Below are 26,486 nucleotides of genomic sequence, written 5' to 3'. Positions count from 1 at the left end.
TGCCGAGGATTTAGCACCAAACAATTATAGAATTCACTCTGCACGGTGCGATGTCCATCTGAACTTAGTTTGATGAGCAGGAGAGCAAACAAAAAGGGGGTTATCCTGGGAAGAATCATGTTACATAACTAAAGTAATAAGAGGATACAGAGTGGAATCCTTCTATACGCTACCGGTAAAATAAGTAAAAAATTAAGGCTATAGGGAATCTGTGCAAGGTAACCATTTATTTCTTTCAGTTAGTTAATACGTTAAGAGTACATGTTATTCCTAATTCGATTTAATGATTTGGTATATTCGTAACCAAAGGTTAGGGTATTACGTTAGCTTCAATTGCTAGAAAAATACCAGAACTAAATATGAAAGTTAATACCAACAAGTAACGCTATTGGACTCGAGATAAATAACTATGATGGAAGGTAGGAAAAAGTAAACAGAATTTGTCAAGGCAAAAGTAAATGGATTATAATATATTTACTTTTGGTCATAGTTAATAATAAAAATCTAAAAAGCCGCTAAATCTTCTCTTTCATTTCCCGTTTCTATGTACCACTAATGAAACATAATAAACCTCCTATTATACGGTACTTGTAAGTCAAAGAAAACTATCATATAAGAGCCAATGTCAAAATATTATGGAATGTGTTAAAACTCTTCTTTTAACCCTTTGAAACGCATTTCGAACGTTTTACCCCGAATTTTCTTTCACAAGCTGCTTTTAACAAAATAAAGAGGAATAAATTGGTTTAAATATTAGAAAAAGACGAATTTTCAAATCAATTTCCGGATGCCTATACATTCGGTTTTCACTTCCACACATTCAATAAAGTTTAGAAGGTTTGTTTCCAAATTAAGAAGAAACAGAATGTATTTAAAAATCCGTACTTAAGCGGAGTTATTTCGTAGAATATCCTTATAATATTGATCCTAAAGGCATTTCAAAAGTTTGTAAAGCAATTCAGCAATTGGAAAACAGGCATAGACTCTTTCGTCAAAATTAAACTAAATGACATTATTCAAATTAACTTTAACAACCTCGTAGAGATGAGGTGGTTCTTTCACTCTGATGTGATAGCATCCATGATAATTCCCCAAATCTTCCAATGTTGTCAAAATAATAGAACAACGTGTGTTGGTAAATTGAGTGTCTTGGTCAACAGCGTCATTGTCATGAAAACCAAACTCATTCTTCAGGTGATCAATTGGTTCTTCCCATTTTACATTGGAATCCAGCCTCGATGCGTCTGGGTCGTATATCACTTCATTTGATGGAAAAGGCGTTGCAGCTTCGTTTTCCAATTTTACACAATTTTAGTCAAACTCTGAACTAAAATTATCGTTCGATAAAGGTTCGGGTTCTTTCTTAATTTTTTCAGAGGTTATGGTTGGACTTCTAGTATTAAATTCGCCCAATAATGAAATCCCTTGTTTGAAGTTGGAACCGACAGATAGAGAACGAGTAGAATTAGACTCTGTTGCGTTTCTGGGTTCATCGGGATCTGATTCAGAATGAATTTCCAATTCTTTTGGCTGTGGAATTTCATTAGGAGAATCGTGGTTTGTATTTGGCCCACTTCGTTCTGGTTGCGAACTTCTTCGTTTATCGTCTGGCTTTTGTTTTAATGAGAACACAAAGTCTGCAACATCAGTTGATCTACTTTCAGATTGAACTTCGTTAGAATCTGATAATTTCGATTTCCTGTCTGCCTGATCGGGTTTTCTAGCATTATCTTTCGCAGAAGCACGTTTCCGCTTGCTTGTCGACTGATTGTATTCGTTTTTCCGTTTTGACGAAATACTTTTTGGAATTTTTCGTTCAATTCCTGATATTGATGGATGAAGTCTAGCAATGTGATATCTTAGTACTTTCTTTAATTTGGCTGCGAAATCACAAAAATTACACTTAAAGGGACGCTCGTCACCGTGAGTCACATTGTGTATCTTTAAATTCCCGCGTTTCCGGGTACGGTAATCGCAAATATCGCATTTGAATGGACGCTCCTCACTGTGAGTCGCGACATGGCTCTTTAAAACATCGAGTCTTTGGGCACGGTAATCGCAAATATCGCATTTGAAAGGACGATCTTCACTGTGAATCAAGACGTGTTTCTTATCACCCCGCCTTAGGGCACGGTAATCGCAAATATCGCATTTGAATGGACGCTCATTACTGTGAGTCGCAACGTGTGTCTTTAAATTCCCGGGTATTCGGGAACGGTAATCGCAAATATCGCATTTGAATGGACGCTCATCACTGTCAGTCGCAACATGGTACTTCAAATCACCCCGCCTTCGGGCACGATATTCGCAAATATTGCATTTAAATGGACGCTCGTCACTGTGACTTAATTGATGATTCTTAAAGACTGATCTTCTCCCTGTCTGGAAACCACACTGATCGCACTTGAACTTCATCTTTCCCTAATGAACCGAAAAGTGATTCAATAGCAACGCTTAAGAGCTCAATGTAAATACTTGAAAGGAAAGATACTTGATTTTATGGGCATACCGGTTTTCACACGAACATCCAAACGTCTTTTAGATCGAAATCTGAATCGGGTCGCAAATTTTACATCATTGTTGAATAGTAGATATTGAGCGAGATTGTCATTAAAGCTGAAATAACATAAACATATCACGAAAACACTTAATATTCACGTAAGTTGAATGAGGTATGTTGGCTAATCATGCAAAAATGAGGAAATCACACAACATTCTAATTTGAGTTATCTATCCAGCTTACCATAAGATTGCGAAAAGGAGGGGTCCAATTAATTAGGTAATCAGCCCTGACAGCCAAAGAGGAATTTCCATGAGTCTTCGCGAATGAGGTACCTATTTAAAAATTAATATTCAAACAATCGAAATCACCTTAAAATTATAAGTTCTAAGATAATGTTTTAATACGCTTATAAGTAGTTCCAAAGTACTTTTCCTCTAAAAACACGTTTTTACAACAGAACGCGGAGCAGACGAAACCAAACCCTTCAAACTTTAAAAACAGGGGTGGAAACAAGCAAATACTTTTATGTAGTATTTTCAGGGCCAGAAATAAGAAAAATTTCTTATAGGACATGTGTCCAGTGACCCCCTATTTTACTGGAAAATTTATAGGACATTGTGGCTGGAGTGTGCCAAAATAGTGTGGCTTCTCCATAGTCAAGGTATCAAAACTTCGGTAAACTTATTGGTCAAACTGTCCAGTGACCCCCTTAGTTTTAAAAAAAGTTATGGGACATTTTAAAATTTTATTGGACAATGCCCACTGTCCTGTGCTTATTTCCGGCCCTGAGTATTTTAGTGCCACAAACCAGGGTGAGAAATAAGGAAATTATTAAAAAAGGCGTTGTTTCGGTTTCGGAGCCTCTACTTGCAAAATCAAAGAGAATATAAGGGAGGAGTGGAACCTCCCCCGCTCCACAAGCGTAAATGGTTATGTTACGCCTAAATTATACTAGCGGTACGAGGGAGTTTCCGGCTCAGTCGCGCCACCTACATACCATTTAATGTTGCAAACGGAAATGCCTCGGTACTGCGCATTGAAGATGCGCGGTAGAAAAGAATGACAAGTTTTGCCCCATTTTCCACTCCTCCCCTATATTCTCTTTGGTAAAATGGTTTGTTTTCAACGGGCGATAAAAGGTTTGTCACGTATTTCATCAACTCGAGTCTTTATTTGAAACCTAAGCAAGAAACACGAAACAATTATTTAAAATGAAAGGATAGCACAGTAATTTTGACGACTACGAGAAAACAGACATAAGCCTCTTCAGTCACATTACAGTGAATCAAAAATGGAACTAATTGACGAGATTCAAATTAACTTTAACAACCTCGTATAGATGAGGTGGTTCTTTCACTCTGATGTGATAGCATCCATGATAATTCCCCAAATCTTTCAATCTTGTCAAAATAATGGAACACTAAGCGTTGGTAAACAGTGTGTGACCACCATCGATTTCATCATCCCAAACATCGATGCTTTTCCTGATGAGTGTTACTGAACGCAGCCATTATTTCCCTCAGAATACAGAGGCAGTTTTGAAGCGTCGCATAGCGTCTGTGGAAAGTGGCTCAAAAAAAATTATTTATGAAGTTATTCTCCAGTTCCCCAGGCGTCGCTATAGCAGTTACGGAAGGATCAGGCACTCCGCGATATTTCAAACACGGTAAAACGCCGATAGTCTCGTCGTATGCATTAGAATTTTCCAATTATAGGAGAATATAGGAATTATCATAAAATTATAGGAGAAAACAGGAAGGACTTAAAAATATACGAAAAAATAGGAAATATAGGAAGAGTGGTCACCCTGTATCTATTGGCCCTGAACAGGGCCGTTTTTTTCTCCCAACACAATTATTTCTTTGCGAAACTCGCAGCAAGGGTCTCAAAGGCAGCGGCAATCCTCATTTGAGCTTTCGCCAGCTCTTTGATCCCCTGTGCCATCTCTCTCTGCCCCTGAGCAAGGTCCTGAAAAGCAGTGGTAGCTCTATCTACCGCAATTTTGATACCACCCAACTCTGTTGTGGTGGCTTGTTAGGCATTATGGATATTAGGAAAGTTATCACATATTATGTTTTAACAGATGAAATATTATTATTGAAATATTACTTCTGGCAGATTCAACGACTGACTCGGAAACAGTTTCATTGGGGAAATCTTCCTCGGTGGAGTCTACATTTACTTCTCGTTTTTTCGTAACGTGGGGTGTTGATTTTGGGATGCTTTCGCACCTAGAAACGAATGGCTCCCCTACTTCCATGGTAGACTCCATCGCAACTTCAAAATTCTCGTCCAAAGTGACGTAGGAGCATGATGGACGCTCCGATTGCGGTGGTAGATTGCTCGAACTTGATTCATCTACTGGGGGGCCAAAACCCGCCTCAGGAACAGAATTTAGCCCCGTCACTGTTACCCTTCCAATATTTGAGAGAAGCCGCTCCTCCAAATCTGTTAGTGGCTCGGCTTGCGGGCCACCACCAGTCTTATTCTTTAAAGCCTTGGAGGCTTTGGCTCTGACATTGCAACGCCATGCAGAAAAACACTACCGAAAAAGATTGCTTAATGTAATATAAATTATAAATAAAATTGTACTTTTTTGTGAGACATACCTTCTTCCACTTAACTACTGTTTTCGAAGGGCTTACACCACAACTGTTAAGCCTTGTTGCAAGTTCAACCCAAAGGGCATTGAACTTGGCCTTAGTGAAACTAGCACTAAATTTCATATAGACTAAATCCATATTAGCTTCCAAAATTTCAATGTAAATCAGTTGCTGCTTCGTGTGCACTTTAACACCCATTACGGAAATAATTTTCAAGCAAAAATTACTAATTAAAAGCTTCAAAAAACAAGTACAACTTAACTTCCAAAAATTCGACGCAAAAAAAAACTTTACTTGTATATAAAGCGCGCACAAAAAGAATTGACCAATAAAGAAGAAGGAAAATTACGTAATGGAAAAATAATGAAAGAGGAAGTGACGTACATTTGGTTTGGATAACGGTTTGGCGAGAGATAAAAATGCCGATTTGGATTTGGGTTAGAGAATACGGTTTTGGATTTGGGTTAGAGAATACGGTTTTAAGCGCCCTATCCAAATGGAACCGATCCAAACGTTTAGATTTGGATTCTCATCCAAGATCTTTAGAGAATAGGGTCCCTGGACCTAAATTTATAGTAGTCGAACTTTAACCGAATAGTCAGGTCTATATTCGATATTCGTATCGAATAGTGAAAATGGGCTTATCGAATACCGGCTCGAATTATTCGGTTCGGTATTCGATCGAATTATTCGATTGGAACGGTTAACCGCAGACCTCTAGTTGTTTCCATACATTTGCGGTGAAACGATTACTGGAAAAGTGGGAAAACAAGCGATAAATTCTACGACGCTGTTAAAACCAAAAATTCCGAGTAGTCACAAAAGGCCAAAAAGAGAAGATTATGACTATTCATTTATTACAGCTCCAGATATTTGCAGCCCCCAACGGCACGTTTCAAATCCCAGATATTTGCAGCCCCCAGCGGCACGTTTCAAATCCGAGATATTTGCAGCCCCCAGCGGCACGTTTCAAATCCCAGATATTTGCAGCCCCCAACAGCACGTTTCAAATCCCAGATATTTGCAGCCCCCAACGGCACGTTTCAAATCCCAGATATTTGCAGCCCCCAGCGGCACGTTTCAAATCCAAGATATTTGCAGCCCCCAGCGGCACGTTTCAAATCCCAGATATTTGCAGGCCCCAACGGCACGTTTCAAATCCCAGATATTTGGTGCCCCCAACGGCACGTTTCAAATCCCAGATATTTGCAGTCCCCAAGGACACGTTTCAAATCCCAGATATTTGGTGCCCCCAACGGCACGTTTCAAATCCCAAATATTTGCAGCCCCCAACGGCACGTTTCAAATCCCAGATATTTGCAGCCCCCAACGGCACGTTTCAAATCCCAGATATTTGCTGCCCCCAACGGCACGTTTCAAATCCCAGATATTTGGTGCCCCCAACGGCACGTTTCAAATCCCAGATATTTGGTGCCCCCAACGGCACGTTTCAAATCGAAAATATTTGCAGCCCCCAACGGCACGTTTCAAATCCCAGATATTTGCAGTCCCAAAAGGCACGTTTCAAATCCCAGATATTTGCTGCCCCCAACGGCACGTTTCAAATCCCAGATATTTGCAGTCCCCAAGGGCACGTTTCAAATCCCAGATATTTGGTGCCCCCAACGGCACGTTTCAAATCCCAAATATTTGCTGCCCCCAACGGCACGTTTCAAATCCCAGATATTTGCAGCCCCCAACGGCACGTTTCAAATCCCAGATATTTGCTGCCCCCAACGGCACGTTTCAAATCCCAGATATTTGCAGTCCCCAAGGGCACGTTTCAAATCCCAAATATTTGTAGCCACAAAATCCCAGATATTTGCTGCTCCCAACGGCACGTTTCAAATTCCAGATATTTGAAGACCCCAACGGTACGTTTCAAACCCCAGATGTTTACTTTTTTCAAAACCAATTTCGAGTCCAAGATATTTCTATTATTTCCAATTCAAGATATATATACCTAAACTAGATTAAATTCCTATTTATTTGCAATATCAAAAACTATTCAAATCCTTATATCTCAAACATGTCTTCTCACAAAAAACATCGCCAAGAAACAAAGATTTCAAATCGCAATTTATATTTTTCAATCAAATTGGAAGGGAGAAGTCTGACGTGGCTTACAAAGCCAAACCTTAACTTACCATACTACGATATTGAAATATTTAAAAAATATTAAGAATTAATGCCATAAATCCTTACGAAAAAGCTTTCGTTGTTTCACAGCCTCCTATTCGTTCTACAGTAGTCAATGTTTTTACACATAATTTTAGGATATTTAATCTTCCATCGACAACTTCGGGCAACAAAGGTTTCTCTGTTCTAACTAAGAAAGCTGTATTTACGTTCCGAGAGCGCATTAAGGCTCCTCAAAAAAGTCCGCACTTCTCTCGGAACTTCATACTTTTACTTCAATTGAATTTAATCAACTTAATGTCACTTTCATTACAATATAACCTAATTTCAACCCATGTTAAGCGGGACGGTGACTTTGGAGTACCACCCTGCCCCGCGGTCTTCCAAGAAGTGGATACGAAGAAATTATTGCTGAGTAACGTAGAGACTAGAGAGAGACTCTGAGAGAGAGAGAGGCGAGAACCGGGGAATGGCGATTTTGTCAGCGTGCTTGCCAAAGCAGGAGTATTATAGAAGGGATAAGACACATTACCTAGAAAAGCATTACACTTCTCGTCTATCATGCCTTTTGGATTATGGTTTTAATTGCTACTGACATATTTTAACGGTTTTCGATGCAGGTTTCAAAAAATGAAAGTTTCTATTCAATTCTCACTTCTTTGATTCTTTTACTATAAATTAATATGAAACCTCCAGGGAAGATAACGTATCCCATTACACACGAATTGTTTCCCCATCAGTGGCCATCACGGCCCGTGAGCAGGGCCGGAAATAAGCGCAGGACACTGGACATTGTCCAATAAAATTTTAAAATGTCCTATAATTTTTTTACAAGTTTAAGGGGGTCACTGTACAGTTTGACCAATACATTTTCCGATGTTTTGAGAGCTTGGCCGTGGAGAAGCGACACTATTTTTGCACACTTCAGTGGACAAAATCCTATAATTTTCCATTCAAACAGGGGGTCACTGGACACTTGTCCTATGACAAATTTTTCTTATTTCCGGCCCTTCCCGTGAGTCAGTTATCGCCCTAGATATAGTTAAATTGTAAAGGTTCTATTATCCCCTCCGACACTATTTTACCCCCAAAAACCGAAGCCAAAGCTCGAAGCCATTTAGAATATTTTAGCAGACGACGTATAGGATGATTTTGTTAGCAGGTGTTTGAAATAGGCCATAGCCATTTTAGGAGACTTGCGAGTCTCGCGTTTTTTTCTGTATCACACTCTCTCGCGCATCCTTTTTTTGTATTCTTAATAAACAGTTCTTTATCTCAACACGCTTTTTCATTTCTGATTGGATTTTTAATGCCTTGTAACGGATCGCCCCGGGAAAAACTATGTGGCCGGTCGTGGAGGGGGATTCGCGCTACAAGACCCTAATTTCCGATAGCGAAGGGGAGTTATGTAGGCCTAACTCAAATCATCACTATCGTCCCATAAGGGAATTAAACCAGAGGAAAATAAAACATACCTTGTGGTTGATCTTTTGAACAAAGTGTTTATTAAAGTGAAACGATATTTACGTTGAAAATATTTAAGTGAGGATCCAATTTTGGAGGCGCGATGTCACGCGGAATACAAATCTTTTCGCTCGCGAAATTACGTATAAATCTAAAAACGGACCCGTGCCTGGTCCCGCGGAAAACACGAACCAACTCGTTCGGGACGAAGCGGATCTGACCCGCAGAAAACAAAAGGCAAACTTATGGTTCGAGAACCAAACTTGAACTAACTTATTACAACAAACCGGCGTTCCTTCTCGTCTCGGTTTGAGTTTGGGAACAGGGGTTTTTTGGATGGGATAGGAAAGGAGGAGGAGCTTAGATGATGGCGGGCTGAACATAGTCCAAAAAGTGGACCAGGGTGCTCAGCCCTCCATCATCGTCTGCAACGGCTTCAGGGGTGAGGCCGCTGCATGCACCCCCTCGGAAAAGAAGGAGAGGATGGAGAAGAAAGCAGGGAAATAGGAAGAGAAAAGAGAAAAGGATAGCGGGAAAAAAAAGGCACGTAATGGATATAAGGCGAATGTTCAATCGGGGTGTATTCGTGTTTTCATGTTTCCATGATGTCGGTCCCGTAATATGAACTTCCGGGGGCAGAGCGAAGATAAATGACGTCCGACTGCTGCGCATGCTTGGCATACGTAAGTCGCGCTTGGACGGCGCAAAATTGGATACCCGTCCGGATGAACTGGATAAAGGCGGATGGCAATGCCGTTGGGGATCCCCTCCCACGCAACGGGGAACAGGTCCCGATCTTTCGGAGGTTCCTGGAGATATGGTAGCTCCTCGAGGAACAGTTTATCATATTCATCAAATTGGTATAGCCTGTCCTGGGAAGGGGGCCATAGTCCTCGTAATCCCGGTAGGCCTGAGATCTGAGCGGAAATGGCTTTGGCGGTCGTGGGACATCTGCGTCGACGAGGTCTGATATCGGTTCCTGCTCGGGCTCAGGTTCTTGCACTAGGTCAGGCGTGAGGGGTCGTGGGGCGTCCACTATAGGCGGGTCCTGTTGTGGGACGTCAGCGAGAGGGGGAAAATTTTCGGGATCCTGGGCAACAACCTTGGGGACTGTATTGGCGAGATCGGGTTGAGGTGGTTCGGCCTCCTGTGGGATCGAAAGATCCACTCGTGGAACCACAGGCAGTGGGGCCGGATAGAGGAGGGCGATCTCAAACATTATTTCGTCTAATGTGCGCCTTGGGATCTCTTCGGCAGCGGCCGCTTGATCTTGTCCTGGCCCGTCTTGGCCTGGGAGCGCGTCCGGCAGGTAAATTTGACGAGGGCGTGTGGGGTATCTGTCCGAGCCCGTTGGGTCAGGGCGAACGGGGTCTTGCTGAAGGTCATGTCCCAGATCCTCGTTTTCGTCGTGTAGAAGCAGAATGTCTGGTTCCGGAACCGGAGGCGCGATCCGAGGAGGACGGACTTGTTCGGCGGGCGTCGGTTCTTCCTCACGGGAAAGTGAGCCGAACGAGTGGGTGACAGGGAATGAAACAATTGGATGCTCTCTGGGGATTGGACGTAATAGGAAATCCTCAGGTGCGACTGTGGACATCCGGCCTCGTTGTTTACGAGGAGCTACTCTCCAGTATAGAGGAGGAGGGGTAGCCATCTAAAAAGAAAAGAATTAAAAAGAGTCCCATAGGGATATAAGAAGGGTTCCCATTGGGATCGAGTGTGACGAATCGCAATGGTAGGAACACGTTGTTCTGATTAAACAGCTGTGGGTGCCAACCGCCTCGGGTGAGCTAGTCGAACCCTTTCCCAAGGTGGTCTTGCAATTGGTTTTCGCTTAAAACAGAAGTCTATCGGGTCTAAGTTCGTAATGTTGTTTATGCGTAGGTACTGAGCAACTTCATTTGTCGAACGTTTCCTGCGCTTCTTTCCTCCCGGTGGATAATAGTATATATCTAGATCTACTTTGCCGGGTTGTACGGTGTGTCTATAACACAGCTCGAGAACCCATCCTTTCTTGAATGGCTTCTCATAATTTGTCGGAAACTGTTCTGCAATCGCTGGAGAGTCGGGAGAGTGCATATCTTCTCCAGTACTCGTGGCTTCGGACAGTTCATCCATAGGAACTAAAGGGTTAGGTTTCGGGGCTTCTGACTTATTCGAACTTGGTTCATTTAACGGAAGAGGGGCTTCCCCTTCCGGACTAGTGGATATGGTATGGAACTTCGGCGTCTTTTTCACTGGCTTTGTCGATGAACTAGTCTTCGTAGCTCTCATGCGCTTTATTCGTTGTTATCTGTCTTCCTTTCGGTCTATATCTTCTGATGACGAACTGAGGTGGTCTGGCAGACGCAATTCTCTTCGTCTTTCAGCTTGGGGACGCGAGAGGGACGGTTCTTTTGACGACGTGCTTTTACTGCTCGATACTTTTCGCAGTGGTTTCTTTCTCCTTCCAATGACTGAAGATGAGGTAGGGGGGTGACTTCTTTTGCGGGGATCGTGGATCTCTGGCTCGTCACTTGAGATACTGCTACTCATCATTTACCGTGTAGGTCTTGGAGTTGGTTCCGGAGCGATGGACAAAGGGGTTGTAAAACCTCTCTTTTCCTGTTCCGGTTCCGTTATTCGGTCGACATCCGTCGAAGTACTCAATTTTCGGAGGGTCTTTTTCTTAGGTTTAATGTCTTCGGTTGTTGACGTAGTCGGGTGTTCCCTTTTTTCTCGTTCCGGTTTTGTAGGGTCCAATTGTATTTGTGGTTCTGGAGTCAATGAGGCGTCTGTCGGTTGTGTCACTTCTGGACTGACTATATTCTCTCGACCTTCCTCTGTGGGTCGGACTTCTTCCGTTGGGCGGACTTCGTCCGTGGGTCGGATTTCTGCCGTTGGTTGGACTTCTTTCGATCTCGTTTTCGGTATCTTATCCACAAATCGGAAAGGTCCGATCATTTCAACAACTTCCTCGAAGGACTCTGAGGATGGTTGGGATCTTTCCTAGGGTACTTCTTGGGGAAGTGTTCCGTCCGGAGGCGGCGTGTTGGTTTCTCTTACTGGAGGAAAAGGTTCCTTCGGGACAGTATTTTCATTTTCCTGAATGAGTTCCGCGTTTTGGTCTTCTTGCGTTACAATTGGAGGTGGTACTCTTTCTGGAGCTGGCGCTCTGGGTCTCCGTGGGGAGGTAACTGCTTCGGGTTGTGGGTTTTCATTTCTCTGGATAGGGTCTTCAGTGGTTTTGTAAATTTCGGCTGGTTGTCCCGACTCTTCTCCTGGAGAAGGCGTCCCTTCGATTCCCTCTAACGGTACTTCAGGAGTTTGGTACAATTTGAGCTGAGACATATTAATTGGGCCGGTCTTTTGTCCCGAGATCATGTCTTCTAGGACATAGACTAGCGGACTCCTCTTCTCGATGATCTTGTAGGGACCTGTCCACTTTGGACATAACTTGGCCATTCGTCCCAAGTTTGCGTTAGACAGAGGGTGAGTCAATTTCCAAACGATGGTCCCAATGTCGAATTCGAGATCTTCTCGTCTGAGATCATAGTATTTTTTCTGCTTGGCTTGAGCCAATTTCGAGAAAGTCTTAGTAAATTTCCATTGATCCTTCAAAGTTTTCAGGGTCTCCGAACGATCTTCAAATTCCTCGATGGGCATCCCTATGTCGATGTCCCATGGGAGTCTCGGTTCTCGTCCCATGTTTAAATAAAAGGGAGATCTTTTGGTCGTTTCATGGGGCGCTGAGTTTATCGCGAACGCAAGGGCGTTCAGAGTTTCATCCCACGTTCGGTGATTATTTTCAACGTATATGGAGATGGTTTCTCCAAGGACTCGGTTCACCCGCTCCGTGATGTTCGACTGAGGGTGGTATGGCGATGTATGAATCGGTCCAATGTTGAATAATTTGCACGTGTTGCTAAGGATTTGTTTCGGAGCTCCCCATCGACATACAAAGTTCTTCAATGCGAGGGCACATGCGTCGGCTGTTATTCTTTTTAATGGGACTAATTCCACGAATTTGGTCATGTAATCCGTAAAGACAAGAAGAAATCGGTATCCTCTCCTGCTGATCGGAAAGGGTCCCATGATATCAACTCCGATTTTGTCGAATGGTCCAGTCGGAACTGTAGATATCATAAGGCCAGGGGTCCTACGGTTACTGATCTTGTACTGTTGGCAAAGAACACATTCTCTGACGTATCGTGTGACGTCTTTGTCAAGATCGGGCCACCAGTATCTGTGTCCTACTTTTTCACTTGTTTTGTATTTTCCTCTATGGGCAGATAGAGGATGATCATGTAAGAGTCTTAAGGCTTCTCTTCTGAGGGATTTTAGTAGATAGATCCTCGCTGGACGAACTCCTGACGCTTTGCGGTACACGAGGTTGTTTACCATTTCGTAATCTGCGTTGTCCGGAGGATTTTCTTGTCGCAATTGTTCTATGATTGCGCGAATAACAGGATCTTCTCCTTGAGCGGTGATAATATCGTCGCGATCGAAGATATGAAAATTTGCGTGAGGGTAAGGTGGTAAAATATACGCGACGTGTGAATGATCCGATGGTGTGGTCGATTCTTCCGATGACGTGATCTGATTGTCTTCTTCCATGATGGAGGCTATCGACATGGCGAACAGTCCTATTGGAGCTCGTGAGAGGGCGTCGGCTACGACGTTTTCGACTCCCTTCTTATGTTGAACCTTGAAATCGAACGTCTGAAGATACATTGCCCATCTGACAAGTTTCGAGTTTGGTTCTTTGAGTCCAAATAGCCACTGTAACGCCTTATGATCTGTTACGACTGTAAAAGGTTTGCTTTCCAAGTAAGGGCGGAAATGTCCGATGGCCCAATAAATTGCTAGACATTCCTTTTCTGAAGTACTGTATTTGGATTCCGCATTTCGAAGATTTCGGCTCGCATACGCGATTGGAACTTCTCTTCCATCTTGGACTTGAGATAACATCGCGCCCAAGCCGGCGTCTGATGCATCTGTTGTCAATATGCTCGGCGCATCTGGTTTATACGCGGCCAATGGTGGTGAACTGCAGATGGCTTCTTTTATCTTCTGAAAAGATTCCTCTTGATCAGGACCCCATGTGAACTTGACGCCTTTCTTCTTCAATTTATTGAGTGGAGTGGCTAGTTTTGAATAGTGAGGTATTCTACAGGGCCGGTATGACTTGATACTCTTTTGTAACGTTAAAGCAAAAATCACATGCTTTTACCAATTTTCCTATGGAGATTAACATGGGGTTTTTCATGATATTTAGCCACCTCTAACTGAAAAACTAGAGCGAAGTTACTTTTCGGAATACTCTTAATTTAACAATTAAGTATTCAGGGTGTGCCTTTTGCAAGTAGCATGAAAAACAATTAAGTCTAAGTATGTTAGTTTTAGTTAATTACGGAAGTACGGCTCTTGAGTTAAACGTCAGGTTAACCTGTTAGCGCGCTGATACCCATTTCGTCAATTTTCAACCAGATTGAGAACAAGGGAGGGCCTAGCTTTGTGCCTGATAACAAGTTATGTTGACATTTTCAGTTTTCTTCATTCTGTGGAAGTTGAACCAATAGCGCGAGCAGCCTGCGTCCGCGAGTCGCGTGATCCAGGTTGTTGTAGGTACTTGTGGGTACTTGTAGGTGCTTGTGGGTACTTGTAGGTGCTTGTGGGTGCTTGTAGGTACTTGTGGGTGCTTGTAGGTACTTGTGGGTGCTTGTAGGTACTTGTGGGTGCTTGTAGGTACTTGTGGGTTCTTGTAGGTACTTGTGGGTTCTTGTGGGTTCTTGTGGGTACTTGTGGGTGCTTGTGGGTGCTTGTAGGTACTTGTGGGTGCTTGTAGGTACTTGTAGGTACTTGTGGGTTCTTGTGGGTACTTGTAGGTGCTTGTGGGTGTTTGTAGGTACTTGTGGGTGCTTGTAGGTACTTGTGGGTACTTGTGAGTGCTTGTGGGTACTTGTGAGTGCTTGTGAGTACTTGTGGGTACTTGTGGGTACTTGTAGGTGCTTGTAGGTGCGTGTGGGTACTTTCCCGGGGTGCTTGCCCAGGGTACTTGTAGATGCTTGCCCCGGGTACTTGTGGAAGATTGTAGGTACTTGTGGGTGCTTGTGGGTGTTTATAGGTACTTGTGGGTGCTTGTAGGTACTTGTGGGTGCTTGTAGGTACTTATGGGTGTTTATAGGTACTTGTGGGTGTTTATAGGTACTTGTGGGTGTTTGTAGGTACTTGTGGGTGCTTGTAGGTACTTGTGGGTGCTTGTAGGTACTTGTGGGTGCTTGTAGGTACTTGTGGGTACTTGTAGGTACTTGTGGGTACTTGTAGGTACTTGTGGGTACTTGTAGGTACTTGTGGGTACTTGTAGGTACTTGTGGGTGCTCGTAGGTACTTGTGGGTGCTCGTAGGTACTTGTGGGTACTCGTAGGTACTTGTGGGTACTCGTAGGTACTTGTGGGTACTCGTAGGTACTTGTGGGTACTCGTAGGTACTTGTGGGTACTTGTGAGTGCTTGTGGGTACTTGTGAGTGCTTGTGGGTACTTGTGAGTGCTTGTGGGTACTTGTGAGTGCTTGTGGGTACTTGTGAGTGCTTGTGGGTACTTGTGAGTGCTTGTGGGTACTTTTGGGTGCTTGTAGGTACTTGTGGGTGCTTGTAGGTACTTGTGGGTGCTTGTAGGTACTTGTGGGTGCTTGTAGGTACTTGTGGGTGCTTGTCGGTACTTGCCCCGGGTACTTATGGGTGTTTGTAGGTACTTGAGGGTGCTTGTAGGTACTTGTGGGTGCTTGTAGGTATGTACTTGTGGGTGCTTGTCGGTGTTTGTAGGTACTTGTGAGTACTTGTGAGTACTTGTAGGTACTTGTAGGTACTTGTAGGTACTTGTGAGTACTTGTAGGTACTTGTGAGTACTTGTGAGTACTTGTAGGTTAGGCTTAGCTAACGGTAATGTTGATTCTGAGGAGTCCGAATTATTATCTTGAGTTGAAGTAGACTCAGTATCGCGTCTTTCACGGTATAAATTTAAATTTGGGAACGATTCGGGAGTGTTCATTTAATTCATAAAATAATTTATTCAAAAATATTTATCCCGAAAAGAATACGATTTAACACGCCGTTAATTCCAAAAATAATTAATTCAATTTAAATCCATGATAGCAGTAATAATCTATAACTTCATTTGGGTAGGATTGCACTTTATCTAACTAACTCAACTAACAGTAGTTACTGACTAATTAGACCACGGGGAGTTCGGAAAAAATAGTAAAAAAATTCTAAACCCGCCGCAAGTTGGTTAAAAAAATTTTTGAAAATTTTAAAATTGCATGTATTTACCATAACCCCGGGCCCCGAGAAATCCAGAAAAACCAAACTCCGTCGTCTGCAGCCGAGCTCGATCTTACCAAATGGACTCGCGACGAAAATAGTGTTATAGCTTATTCTAGATCTTACTAAGAAAAGGTAAATCTACAAAAATTATGAGATTTATGCTAATAATATTAGAAAAGGTGGATTTTAATTGAGAAAAAAATTAGGAAAAGGTCTCATTTTTTTTTGAGTTGTAAAAGAAGTAAGCATCAAAATTTTGGAAAAGGCGGATTTTAGTTGAGAAATATTTCAGAAAAGGTTCTATTTGGGTTGTAAATAAAGTAATCATCTAGTTTTTGCAAGAGGCTTCAAATAATTTGGGAAGCAAATGAACGTAAAGCAAATGAACGTAAAGGAAAAATTATGGAAAATTACGCGTATTATTTGGAAATTAATGGTAATATTTGGAAAAGGCGTCATATTTTACAGCAATATTTTGGAAAAGGCGTCATATATTACAGCAATATTTTGGAAAAGGCGTCATGTTTTACAGCAATATTTTGGAAAAGGCGTCATATTTTACGGCAATATTTTGGAAAAGGCGTCATATTTTACGGCAATATTTTGGAAAAGGCGTCATATTTTTTACGGCAATATTTTGGAAAAGGCGTCATATTTTACGGCAATATTTTGGAAAAGGCGTCATATTTTACGGCAATATTTTGGAAAAGGCGTCATATTTTACGGCAATATTTTGGAAAAGGCGTCATATTTTACGGCAATATTTTGGAAAAGGCGTCATGTTTTACAGCAATATTTTGGAAAAGGCGTCATGTTTTACAGCAATATTTTGGAAAAGGCGTCATATTTTACGGCAATATTTTGGAATAGGCGTCATGTTTTACAGCAATATTTTGGAAAAGGCGTCATATTTTACGGCAATATTTTGGAAAAGGCGTCATATTTTACGGCAATATTTTGGAAAAGGCGTCATATTTTACGGCAATATTTTGGAATAGGCGTCATGTTTTACAGCAATATTTTGGAAAAGGCGTCATATTTTACGGCAATATTTTGGAAAAGGCGTCATATTTTACGGCAATATTTTGGAAAAGGCGTCATATTTTACGGGAATATTTTGGAAAAGGCGTCATATTTTACGGCAATATTTTGGAAAAGGCGTCATGTTTTACAGCAATATTTTGGAAAAGGCGTCATGTTTTACAGCTATATTTTGGAAAAGGCGTCATATTTTACGGCAATATTTTGGAATAGGCGTCATATTTTACGGCAATATTTTGGAAAAGGCGTCATATTTTACGGCAATATTTTGGAAAAGGCGTCATATTTTACGGCAATATTTTGGAAAAGGCGTCATATTTTACGGCAATATTTTGGAAAAGGCGTCATATTTTACGGCAATATTTTGGAAAAGGCGTCAAATTTTACAGCAATATTTTGGAAAAGGCGTCAAATTTTACAGCAATATTTTGGAAAAGGCGTCAAATTTTACAGCAATATTTTGAAAAAAGCGTCATATTTTAACGCAATATTTTGGAAAAGGCGTCAAATTTTACAGCAATATTTTGAAAAAGGCGTCTTATTCTTTTTGAAATATCTAAACACAAACAGCGATATTTTGGAAAGGGTTTTAAATTACCAGGGAAGAACTAAATACAATTAGAAATTCCAAATATATTTATGGTTATGCAGTAATGTGTGGCACTTAGCGTTACCCGAGAAACACCACTTGGAGGTGGCCACACTTCGTTTCTCATGGAGAGTTTTTTTATGGCAGGTCCCCTTGCCTACTGCCGGCTTCAATATCCTGGGGAGTTTTCATTTGTCAGGCCCCCCTACCTATATAATGTCGACCTCATTGCCCTGCCAAATCAAAACTCCTCAGGACATTGAGGTCGACAGTATATAGGTAGGGGGGCCTGCCAAATGAAAACTCCCCAGGATATTGAATCCCCTTGCCTACAGCCTTAAACGAAGAAAACCGACCTCACTCATCGCTGAGTTCAACCGTGTTTTCTTCGGTTTGACCACCAATAAGGAACGCCGGCTGTGTCTCTGGATTCAGAGCGTTCAACTCTTCCTCCGACACGCCAATTTCAATTAGTTCAAGGCCTTTTTTCCCTGGACCAGGATAGCATGCCTTGACGTCTTCCAGGAACCGACGGAAGTTGGTTCCAGGAGGAAGCCAATTGCCATCTTGGTCCTTGAAAAAAAGACACCTGTACCAATATGTGGCCATATAACTATTCAACGCCCGGTCAGTTCTGTAGGACTTTATGCTCGCCTTCAAATGTCGGTTTCTGTTTTCGATATTATTCGTATGAGCACGTGAATCTTCCGAATTCACGAACTCATACTTATGCAAAACAGTCAGATGCTCCCGAAATCCCATCAAAGTACAATTCATGTACATCGGGGCGCCATCTGACACTATCACTGACCCCGGAGCTATGTATTTCGCCATTTGGGTCCACAAAACGGCCCTGGACTTATTCCTGACCTTCAAAAAAAGACCATCTTTCGTATCTCTGCAATAGATACCAAAGATACAAATGGTCTCTCCGGCCAATTGAGCCCCGCGGTTGTACTTTCTAGAGTGCAAGTATGTTTCGTCCACCTCTACGAACAATCCTGGTCCTCCAATCTGCACCTTGTCGGCCCTGTTCGAAATGACAATCTCAGCCACCTCGCGACACATGGAAAAGTAGTCCACGACGGTATGGCTGGCACATTCACTGTGGATTATAGCGTCAGACACGCTCATTTTGGAAACCCACAGGAACACGAGGAAGAGATTGTCGGTAACCGACAGGTTTTGATTGTAAAACCAGGTGTTTTTCGAGGGGACGAAAGCCTTCGTGCACTCGACCGCCAAATACTCTGGTACCTTCTTTTTGGATGCTTTTAAGGCCTTGCGCTTGTTAGCGCGAGACTGGGCTGCGGAACATCTTATTGAATAGCCAAATCGGCTTTGGGCATTGCCAACCCCAACAAGATATCCATTTAATTCCCCATCATCGTTTTTATTCCCACATCCGCAAGGTGTCTTTCCTTCATTGAAGGATTCAAGACGCGGGACAAGCTCCAAAGAAAGTACTAGGGCAATGGCATCCCTCTCTGACCGCGCCTTTAGGCCATCATCCATCCCGGGAAAAAACCCTCCCCAATTCTTCAAGGAAACCATTTTAAAAAAATGTTCCTCATTCCCAAAATTTGGGTTTTCATACGCCTCGTTTTCCAAATTAGCATGAGCCATTTAGAAATTAAACCTAATAAACCCCCAGAAAATATAATTTGACAGCAGTAATAATTATCTCTCAAGAAAGCCTCTTCAAAAAAACACGTCTAATCACGTTGAAAATCAACGAGTCTCTGCTCAGTAAGTTCTCGTTTCCATGGCAACCCGCGAGGCGGGAAGAGGCGCGAATCGAGGGGAGGCGTTAAGGGGCGGCCAGCGGATTCAGTGACAGTTTTAGCGGGGAAGGAATACCATATATTTCAAAGGTATTAAACGTAAGGTTAGGTTAGGTTACTTATTAGCTAATTTACCACCTTTTCCAAAATTTCTGTTTGCGATTTGGCCTAGTTAACTTTTAAATACTTCCCAAAAGTTTAATGCTATTTTTAGAAACTAAAATATCGTTAATGTAATTTTCGCCGATTCTCGCTTATATTCTCCTTTTCCTTATTTTTGGCATTTCTAATTTTTCTTTACGCAATATTTTGAAAATTTCTCAGATTACTTTACGATCACAGTACCAAAAATTAATGGTTTTGTTAAATTCCGTAGGTCTTAAAAATTCCATAGCTATACTTCCGTTGCGAGTCCTTAAAGTTCTTATAGTTGCCCTCCCCCCGGCATATTTTGAAAGATTGAGTGCGTAATGCGTTTAGTCTATAGCGGTAAGTACATGCAATTTTAAAATTTTCAAAAATTTTTTTGACCAACTTGCGGCGGGTTTAGAATTTTTTTACTATTTTTTCCGAACTCCCCGTGGTCTAATTAGTCAGTAACTGCTGTTAGTTGAGTTAGTTAGATAAAGTGCAATCCTACCTTAATTTGAAACAAAATAAAAATCGGGAAATCCTTCTCGAATGTTTGCGAAGATAGGGATCCAATATGGCGACTTTCTGTCTAAACACGTTTCAACCTGGAGCTAAGCTCACGAATCGGGCCCGAGCACCCCGCCGAAAAAGAGACCGAGGCCCAAAAACCACGGGCACGGCACCATTTGTAACGGATCGCCCCGGGAAAAACTATGTGGCCGGTCGTGGAGGGGGATTCGCGCTACAAGACCCTAATTTCCGATAGCGAAGGGGAGTTATGTAGGCCTAACTCAAATCGTCACTATCGTCCCATAAGGGAATTAAACCAGAGGAAAATAAAACATACCTTGTGGTTGATCTTTTGAACAAAGTCTTTATTAAAGTGAAACGATATTTACGTTGAAAATATTTAAGTGAGGATCCAATTTTGGAGGCGCGATGTCACGCGGAATACAAATCTTTTCGCTCGCGAAATTACGTATAAATCAAAAAACGGACCCGTGCCTGGTCCCGCGGAAAACACGAACTAACTCGTTCGGGACGAAGCGGATCTGACCCGCAGAAAACAAAAGGCGAACTTATGGTTCGAGAACCAAACTTGAACTAACTTATTACAACAAACCGGCGTTCCTTCTCGTCTCGGTTTGAGTTTGGGAACAGGGGTTTTTTGGATGGGATAGGAAAGGAGGAGGAGCTTAGATGATGGCGGGCTGAACATAGTCCAAAAAGTGGACCAGGGTGCTCAGCCCTCCATCATCGTCTGCAACGGCTTCAGAGGTGAGGCCGCTGCAGCCTACTATCAGATTTCTCCTATTTTTGATTTTGGGTTAATTCGGGAATGTGTTAAAGTTTTGGGGGTAATATAGTGTTCCCTCGTTCGCTGCGAAAGGCTAGCGAAGTTGGGTAAACCTAATCCATGACTTGTAAATGATACTTCTGAAGCTTAACTGTAGATTTTGTGGTTTTAGATAGCGCTGTTATAATTGGGGAAGACTTAAGTACAGAAAAAAGCGAATGTGCCTAAGGTCGGAAATCACTAAATTTTCAGTCGGTTGAAACGGCGGTAGAGGTAACTTCCTCCTAAACGTCATTTTTCACCAAGGAGACCAATGTGGAGTAAAATACAATAAATTATAGTTAAAAAATTATTAAAACGTTACGAATTTAAGCTATTTTATCATTCAAATCAACAAATTCTTCAAAAATTAACGATTTTCATTCACGGCACTTAACTCCACCCACAATTCTGTACTTTAGTCGGCTTAAGCCCCTTTTATATTTTTAATTATCCCCGGAAAGTTGTTTTAGCTAATTAACTAATAATATTATTAAAAACACCTCTTTAAACTTTTAAAGTTTTTTTCAACAATATTTTATTAAAATCAACCTTAGGCACGCGCGTACTTCGAGAAATTTGAGACAGAAGGCGCTGAAGCTGCGTAGCAGGGTTTCGAAAAATTCTGTACTTTAGTTTGATTGGCCGATTTGCGTTTTTTTCCTTAATTAAGTGTGAATTATTTGAAATAAACCTTTATAATAACTAATCATGATGGGGTAACGGTATTTTTCTACTAAACGCTTATTCCCCGTTAACATTCTACTACTATTATTAGGTTGGGTTTTAAATTTAACACTAGATTGTAATAAGTAAGTCGGAAACGTAATTTGCCATACCTTAGTGAGTCATATTTATTTAGATAAGGAATTAACTATTATTGGGCTACTATTTACTATTTCGGCGTTCTATTGGCCGGTGTTTCTATGCGCATATGTTTTGGTCTTAATTAGTCCCTAACAACTAGTGGACTAATATCTTAACTTAAAACTAACAATATATAATATACGCGACATAATGATTACGTATATACGCGACAAAAGTAATAGACTTGGCGCGACACAATCCCCCAAAATATCATGCAACCCTAAGCTAACGATGCCAGTTTTATCTACTACTATTTATACTATTATTATCTACTATTATTGTTCTGTTATTGTCTTTAACGGTAATTAAATTAATGAGTACTCATCACTGTTTCGTGTTAGAGAGGGAGGCGGTGTCTTGGTGTTGAGTGGCGAGTAGTTGCGTCATCTTGGCTAGTTTTAGAAGTTTAGGAACTGTGGTATTCCGCTCGCAGTTGGTGACGGCAGTTGGACCATGGTCAGACGGCAAGGAACCTTCGGGAACCCGGATAAAGGTTGGCGACCAGCGCTGGGTTTTTAGGGTTATGTTCAGGAACTCGGCATTGTCAGGTAGTCGTGTCCGGCCGGAGCGAGCGATTAAGAACTTAAGAGTTCAAGTCCAATTCCAAGAGTGATTATTGTTAGCCGCTTCATCTCGCTTTTTTATATTATGGTATCTGGTCGGTTCTTGGGCTTCTAGGACCTCCGGATGATCTTATTGGCCAATCATCAACCAGTCCACAAGAGGCGCTTGTTTACCCCTTTCCTCTTTCTATGGTTTTCGAGTTGACCACCTCTCTCAGAGTGTTTGCTAGGTCACGACCCGCACTCGTGACCTTTCTATGATATTGTAAAGGATTTGTTTCTCTCTCTCTTGCGATGCACGTGCACTTGTGACCTTTCGATAATATTTTAAAGGGTTTTGCACGTGCACTTGTTACCGTGTCTAATCTTTATCTACTGGCATCGCACAGGCAAAGCGTACTTTCTAAAGGTATACTTTCTATAGCATGCAAAATAACAATACCCGTAAATAATTCCTATGGCCCTAGGTATGGCAGTTTTTGTGGTTTTGAAAATAAATACGTGAAAGGGGAAAAGGATAGGCTATAGTCATTTACTACTTTCTATTCTACTACATTGAGTGTGGAGTGAAAAACATGTTTATCACGAGGCCTATTGAAAACCCATAGAAACGAACTATATTTAAACTAGGGTGAAGTAAATAACTTGAGGTAAAAATCAATATAATATAGGCTTAATAATACATGTAGTAAATTATTTTGCTACAGAACACCAAACCAATCCCGAACATACTTGTAATTAAACTAATTATTATAAATAAACTTGTATTTCTATTCTTAGGTAACCTCAAAACATCAGCCACTTGACAAATTCTGTACTTTTAAACGCGTAAATTTTAATCATTAAGGTCTCCTAAAAGAGTAACACAATACCGATTCCAAACATAATTGTAATTAAACTAATTAATGAGGTACACGATTATTTTTATTTTTTGGCCACCTCAAAATTACGAAATCCAGGTATGATAAATAAACGACTTTTTTATCGGTTTAAAAAATACAGTAAGCTAGTTTCCAAATACCATATCAATCACGATACTAATCTTCATTAAAACTAATCATTAAGTGTAATCATATATATTGCGTTACGATAAAGGCTCGACAGATGCCGGGAGTGCATCCGAGAAATATATCTTCAATTTAACGTCGCCCACAATTCTGTACTTTAGTCAGCATATTTTAATTATCCGAGAATAATTAGTTTCATTATTTGAATATAAAGAATTAGTATAATTATAAAAAAAACACCTTCTTTCACCTCCTGTAATTTACCACTTTATTTTCTCAAGTAATCCTAATTAAAACTATCCAAACCACCCTTAGGCACCCGCTGAGTAGGATATATTTTGTCAACCAATAATCAAACCGGATCTTTCCGGCGGGCGATTCAAAAAATTCTGCACTTTAGTCAGTCGATCATAACGGGTTTTTTTTCGCGCAAATCGATCAAATTAATTAAAACAATCGATTTAGAACGAGTAATTATCATGGAAAAAGGCTTATTAAACATCTTTTATAATTATTTAACGCCAATTGTAAATTTTCGTACCCTTAGACACCCTAAAAAGGCCATTATTACAATTTAAACGCTTAAATTTTAATGATCAATGTCTCCTAACACAATATAGATTACAAATATAATTGTAATGAAACTAATTAATGAGGAAAACTTTCATTTCTACCCTTTGGAATTGGTAACCTCAAAACAACGAAAGCCAAATATGATAAATATTCATCTCTAATTGATACGATAAAGGCTCGACAAATGCCGGCAGTGCATGCACCAAAAATATCTTCAACTTAACTCCGCCCAGAATTCTGTACTCTAGTCAGCTTAGGCCCCTTTATGTTTCTTAATTATCTCGGGCTAATTCATTTAATTTCTTCAATGTAAACAAGTGGTATAATTTAAAAAAACACCATCTTTCACCCCCTGTAACTTTCCACTTTATTATCTCAAGTAATCCTTATTAATACGACCCCAAACTACTCTTAGGCACCCGCTGAGTATGATATATTTTGTCAACCAATAATCAAACCGGATATTTCTGGCGGGCGAATCAAAAAATTCTGTACTTTAGTCAGTCGATCAACTTCGAGTTTATTCCCGAAAATCGAGCAAATTAATCAAAATAATCGATTTAGAACGAGTAATTATCATTTAAAAAGGCTTACCCAACATCTTTTATAATTATTTAAAGTTTTAGCCCCCTTAGGCACCCTAAAAGACAATTTTTTCCAACTTTTAACGCTTTCATTTTAATTATCATGGTCTCCTAACGCAAAACGGATACGAAAAATAATTTTAATTAAACTAATTATTGAGATAAACTTGCATTTCCATCCTTTGGCAACCTCAAAATAACGAAATACAGATATGATAAATATTCGACTTTTTAATCGGTTTAAAAAATGCAGTAAGCTAGTCTCAAAATACCACAACAATCACGATAAGAATCTTCATTGAAACAAATCATCAAATTTCATCCTATTTATTGCCGGGAGTGCTAGCGAGAAATATATCTTCAATTTTATTTTAGTCAGTTTAGGCCCCTTTACATATTTTAATTATCCGAGACTAATTCGTTTCATTATTTGAATATAAAGAAGTAGTAATAATTTTAAAAAAACACCTTCTTTCACCCCTGTAATTTACCACTTTTTTTCTCAAGTAATCCTAATTCAAACTATCCCAAATCACCCTTAGACATCCGCCGAGTGTGAGATATATTTTTTAAACCAATAATAAAATAGGATCTTTCCTGCGGGCGATTCGAAAAAATCTGTATTTTTCATGGCGAGGTGCGATTCTTTGGCCTATTCTAAGAAATTTAATTTTAATAAAATTTAAATAGCTAATCAGGATTAAAACGAATTATTAATTTTCCAAACACTATAGTAATCCCGACTCTAATGGTCATTAAAGTAATTAATGAAATATACTTTCATTTCTGTTCTCACCATTGAGTCACTTGTGTTTATTAGGGGGAATACTTGAATGGGATTTACAGAAATAAAAAGTGAAAGCGTTCTATCGGATGAAAACCTAGATGGCGCGAAGCGTCCACGAATTTTACTATGGATGATATTTTCCGAAGCTCTCCCACCAGAGAGAATTCAACTGGGGAATAAAAACTTAAGTTGAAAGACGGTCTAAAAACCACATGATCAGAAATTACAGACCAGTTCCGGTAGTTCTTTCATGTGACCGGAGTTAACCTGAGAATTGACTCTAGGCTCGCTCGCTCGTTTGAGATCCAGCGTCATATGCAATGTTAAAAGCGAAAGTTTCCACTCCCTTCAATAATTGTCTCTGCTCTACCACTCGCCGAAGAGCGCTAAAATTATTCCGGTCAGAATCTGTTTGGCGTCTGGGACTTCCGCACGTTGCTTTCGTATAGGTTGTCTTACAGCTTTTGAAAAGCCTTTTTAGCGTGATTCAGCCAAACACGATTCTTAATAGGTGGTCCAAAACGCTTTAATTACAAGCGATAAAAGCGTTAGCTGTTTTCAACAGTATTTTCGGTTAATTTTCTAATCGAATCAGAAAATTCGTAGAAAAATTGAGCCAAGTACAAATTTTGTACGTTTTTCTTGGCAAAATTAAATAAGGAGAGCCAAAGTACCTCTAAACTGAGCCTTTCATTAAAGAGCCAGTTTTCACGGATTGAAATAAAAACATCAAATTGATGTACAAAAATCCTGCCGAGTACACATTTTGTACTTTTTATCGGCGAGAATAAGAGCTACAGAAGTTTTTCTAAATTTTAAAACTGAGCCTTATTAAAGAGCCAGTTAATTGCATCTAAGACCATTAAACACAGATGGACTGGAATGGAGATAGGGCGTGTAGTTCCTAGTGGCAAGAGTCTCTCTAGCGCCACGCCGTGACCAATATTGAAACTATATCCAATTAAAAAAACAGGCGCGTGAAATAGCAGACGACATTAGGCCCGTTAAAGCTTGAAAGTCTATGTTAGGTTAGAACGTAACCTAAGTTAGAGAAAGTATTTAGTTGAATGTAAGTTACTTTCAATTATATTTCTTATTCTAGGAGAGCGGTCGCTCTCTTAGATAAGACCTGATACTGCCTCTAATGCTGAAGGAGGGCTCTTTGATTGGCCGTAACTTTTTTCGTATTGTGTTTGCTGCTTTGAAATTTTGC

The 26,486-nt window shown here is 40.8% G+C and overlaps 2 protein-coding genes across 4 annotated transcripts; both read right to left on the bottom strand.

The window, feature by feature from the left end:
- Positions 1 to 208: 208 nt before the first annotated feature.
- LOC149632443 (uncharacterized) lies at positions 209 to 4,565 on the bottom strand. Of its 3 annotated transcripts, XM_089851113.1 has the most exons (5): positions 3,834 to 4,565; positions 3,501 to 3,683; positions 2,744 to 2,835; positions 2,510 to 2,616; positions 209 to 2,421 (listed from the first exon to the last, which is right to left on the bottom strand). In XM_089851113.1, exon 5 carries the CDS (start codon positions 2,413 to 2,415, stop codon positions 1,312 to 1,314), a length of 1,104 nt encoding a protein of 367 aa, XP_089707239.1. In that variant the 5' UTR covers positions 2,416 to 2,421; positions 2,510 to 2,616; positions 2,744 to 2,835; positions 3,501 to 3,683; positions 3,834 to 4,565; the 3' UTR covers positions 209 to 1,311. The 3 variants fall into 3 exon arrangements, with proteins under 3 accessions (XP_089707239.1, XP_089707238.1, XP_089707237.1); XM_089851112.1 differs by lacking the exon at positions 3,501 to 3,683 and having other exon boundaries at positions 2,492 to 2,616; XM_089851111.1 differs by lacking the exon at positions 3,501 to 3,683.
- Positions 4,566 to 8,664: 4,099 nt separating this feature from the next.
- LOC149632442 (uncharacterized) lies at positions 8,665 to 20,522 on the bottom strand. Its single transcript, XM_089851070.1, has 2 exons — positions 20,404 to 20,522; positions 8,665 to 10,360 (listed from the first exon to the last, which is right to left on the bottom strand). The coding sequence occupies exon 2, from the start codon at positions 10,358 to 10,360 to the stop codon at positions 9,302 to 9,304; it is 1,059 nt and encodes a 352-aa protein (XP_089707196.1). The 5' UTR covers positions 20,404 to 20,522; the 3' UTR covers positions 8,665 to 9,301.
- Positions 20,523 to 26,486: the final 5,964 nt, after the last annotated feature.

Source organism: Phalangium opilio, unplaced genomic scaffold (genome assembly GCF_054372755.1).
Source record: "Phalangium opilio isolate 3A_F unplaced genomic scaffold, DU_Popi_V2 ptg000100l_1, whole genome shotgun sequence".
Classification (NCBI taxonomy): Eukaryota; Metazoa; Arthropoda; class Arachnida; order Opiliones; family Phalangiidae; genus Phalangium; species Phalangium opilio.
This window is presented reverse-complemented; position numbering and strand designations above follow the sequence as displayed.

What these genes read in the sequence shown, in the direction of transcription:
- LOC149632443 (XM_089851113.1), bottom strand. Translation starts at nt 2,415, where the DNA reads ATGAAGTTCAAGTGCGATCAGTGTGGTTTCCAGACAGGGAGAAGATCA.
- LOC149632442 (XM_089851070.1), bottom strand. Translation starts at nt 10,360, where the DNA reads ATGGCTACCCCTCCTCCTCTATACTGGAGAGTAGCTCCTCGTAAACAA.